The 3561-nt window shown below is 35.3% G+C and overlaps 1 protein-coding gene across 1 annotated transcript in view; it reads right to left on the minus strand.

The window, feature by feature from the left end:
* The window catches only part of LOC107709095 (sortilin-related receptor-like), a 94485-nt gene that overhangs the window by 79994 nt on the left and 10930 nt on the right, over nucleotides 1-3561 (minus strand). Inside the window, exon 2 of the mRNA XM_016513501.1 lies at nucleotides 1470-1586. Coding sequence (XP_016368987.1) covers nucleotides 1470-1586 — 117 coding nt within the window. The remainder of the gene's footprint in view (nucleotides 1-1469; nucleotides 1587-3561) is intronic.

Below are 3561 nucleotides of genomic sequence, written 5' to 3' on the forward strand. Positions count from 1 at the left end.
AATTGTTATAAGTTGCATCAACGATTTAACAGACTTTAATTGCAGTGTTCTTAATCTTTATAAGTTAGTAGTACTGTTCGGGTTTACAGTGTGGGGGCGTGTTAGAACGAGCCGTTTTAGGTAGGCGTGGCTGACTCTTAACTTTTATAAAGAATATCTCTTTGGATTTGAGACTTTAGTCTTTGCAACTTTACAGATCTTCTTTATGCACCAAGAGCTTGTAACACTCCAAAGAGAAAGGAAAACTTGAAATCGCATCATATGACCCCTTTAAAAAAATCTACAAACATGGCATGTGAGACTGACGGACAGGTAGAGAAAAGGTTTGAGTGATAAATAATCATTATCTAACCTGATAAAAAATTATTTATTTAATGTTATCCTCATTATATTTCATCGGTAACAACGCTGAACTTTTATCATCATTATAACACATAAGGAAAGTTATCTGCATAAACCTACAACTGGCAGATCAACGTGTCTCTTTATTTCTCTTCAATACCGCAGGAAATCAAATTAAATGAAATGTGGATGATGTTAACTGTGACAAGATGATTGACAGGGCAGTTTAAACACTGACAGAATGCACATAACTAAGCAACAGAGTGTCCCTTATAGACGCAATTATGACAAAGTAGTATGTCCCAAAGCTTGGATACTATTCTGCTACATACTCAAAAGTATATACTTCTTCACAAAAAGAGTACATACTTTTAGGGAATAGTATGAGTAGGCGAATTGGGACGCAGCAAAAGACAAATTTCCCTTTAAGGACAATTAAGTGTATTTGATTTAATTCATGTGTCTGACATATTGGATGCAAAATTTTACAGACTGCATTCTGAGATTGTCTTCTCCAAAGAGGATACATGTAAATCTACTAGAACTTGGCTCAAAGAATGTAAGTGATCATAATTAGGCAGTTAATCTTTTGAAAAAGCGCTGCCTTTGGAACAGATCATTTCTGTAATACACTCATCTGTAATCACTTGCAATTTCCTATGAGAAACTGGTGAACTTTACTTTGATTTGCTTTGTCTTGCATTTCACAAAGAACACCTGTAACGCACTACACGGGTGAGCAGATAACAGCTCCAGCGCCCCATAAAGTACGACCGCACCACTTTTGTTCTCGCATTTGCATTAGATAATGCTCTGCAATTATTGAAAACTTAGCAATTATTGCCATGCAGATGGAAAAGTAACATTCAAGGGTGCAAGAGAGTCTTTACAGTAAGCGCAGCGAGTTAGATCCGGCAGCATTTAAGATGATATAATAAAAGTGCAGGGAACTGAAAAACAGAGGGGGGCCTTTCATCTGTATGACTCAGAGAGCACTAAAAAGCAAAGCTAGCCGGTAAAGATATTCTCTGTATCTTACAGTGAATAGTCTGATATATATAGACTCGTATACAATCTTGAAAGTCAAAGTTATGAAATGATCTAGGGAAAAAAAACGATATACTCACCGAGCTGCTCTTGGGATCTGTGGCACCAACGCTGTCTCTCGCGAGCGCTACTATGACATTGCTCTTCTCTCCGGCCCAGTGGACGACCATTTGATTATGAGAGTCATTCAGGTTGGCCTGTGAAAACAAAATATGATGAACAACCCATCTAAATGTAGCTGACTAGCTACATTGTAGCTGACATTTATTTTGCTGTGGTCAGAGAAGTATCTAGGTTTCCACAGCACAAATCAAGCTGTCATGGCATAACACTGTTTTACAACTGGCTCAAAGTTGATTTTCAAAGACATTTCTCTGTTTCTGCTTCACTCACTGGATCATTTTCCTTTTCAGTCGTATTGCATTTGTAATATTCATCTGTAAGATTCTGTACTTGACAGTCTTGAGTTTGTGGTATAGACTGCAGGTGTGTCTCATGCACGGAAAGCCGACAGCTTTTGAGAAAACAAACACAACCGCAAGAAGAGAGAGCAGAAGCGAGCTGAGCTACACCACAGTGGCAGGAAAACTGAAACTACGAGCTGCGGCATCCCAATCTGATCTGCTGAACAAAGAAATGTGTCATCTTTTCATGTCCATCCACCCCATCTCTTTCCACTAGGAACAGCTTGTCTCATCTTTAATTCAAACTTCTGCATGAGGACCATGGGATCCTCAAATGGGTTCTCCTTCGATATCTCCTGTCAGACATTAAAGAGAACTTGCAAAAGGTTGTTTTTGTAAAGAAACAAACACCACTTCTTCTCTTGTCGTGGTTCACTGGCAAACAACAGATTTACTTACTTAACCTTAGCATGTTAAACCACTTTTTTTGTTTGAAAGGTCACCTTACAGGCTTTCAAAAAAAAGTAGCAAACATTCTACAAAAGAAAACTACTTACATTTGTTATACCATTTTAAACAATATACATTATAAGATTAGTGAAAAAGGCATACTGATGTTTATTTTAGAATGTTTGTTTTTTGTAATGTACAAACAGTGACTCAAACTACTTCACCTTGAATGCAGTCATATTTTTATTCGCCATGACACGGTAGTAAATCTCCCCGCATTGTAGGCCTGCTTGGCAAGCAGCATGTCAGTACAACATAGAGACTAGGGATATGCCGGTATCAAATTTTCATGTTGCGATTAATTGCTAATGCTTTTATTACGGTATATGGTATTATCACGATATTGAAATTAAGTTAAAAAAAAAGTGCTGTCATACAGTATAACAGGTTTAATAACTTTTTTCTTATAACAAAAATAACTGAACATTTAAATGCAATAAAGCAATACAGAAAAATGTACAAAGTTAAAAGTTTTACACAGATTAAAGTGCAAAAGAACTATAAAGACCAATAGGTATCACTTTACAATAAGACCTCATTAGTTAACCTTAGTTAATGCATTAACATTCACAATGAACAATAGCTACATTTGCTACAGAAGTTATTAATCCTTGTTTAAAAAATACAAGTCTTAGTTCATATTAGCTCATTAAATAACACAGTTGCAACTTTAGATTTTAACAACGCGTTATTAAATATTGTAATTACCCAAGATTAATGAATGTTCAGAAGAATTTTTCATTGGCAGTTTATGTTAACTAATGAATTAAATAATGTTAATTAATGAAGCCCTAATGTAAAGTGTGACCGAACAATAAAGAATCAAAACACTTTCAAACAATATCTAGGGCATGTAGTAGTCCAGATTAAAATGTAAAAAAAGTTTGAAAATAAATAGCCTATTAAGTCTAAATATGTAAGTATTTGGCGCTGTGATGAACATCATAGCAAATACACAAATCTGAATGGCTGTTTAAATCATTTAAACACGATTCAGAAACAGAAAGTAGTGCAGCTGCTTTGTTTACAGGGTTTCCGGGGTAACGGCTGCATTTAAATGAATTAATAATAATAATAATAATAATAATAATAATAATAATAATAATAATAATAATAATAATAATAAACTTTATTTTATAAAGAGTCTTTTAAAGTAGCTTCTCAAAGTGCTCTACACCATTGTTTCCCAACCGGGGTGCCGTCTGTCGAGAGCAGGGGTGCCGTGTAAATAGGGATATGCCGGTATCAAATTTTCATG

This window comes from Sinocyclocheilus rhinocerous, unplaced genomic scaffold (genome assembly GCF_001515625.1).
Source record: "Sinocyclocheilus rhinocerous isolate Xijiao unplaced genomic scaffold, SAMN03320098_v1.1 scaffold626, whole genome shotgun sequence".
In the NCBI taxonomy this organism is placed as follows: Eukaryota; Metazoa; Chordata; class Actinopteri; order Cypriniformes; family Cyprinidae; genus Sinocyclocheilus; species Sinocyclocheilus rhinocerous.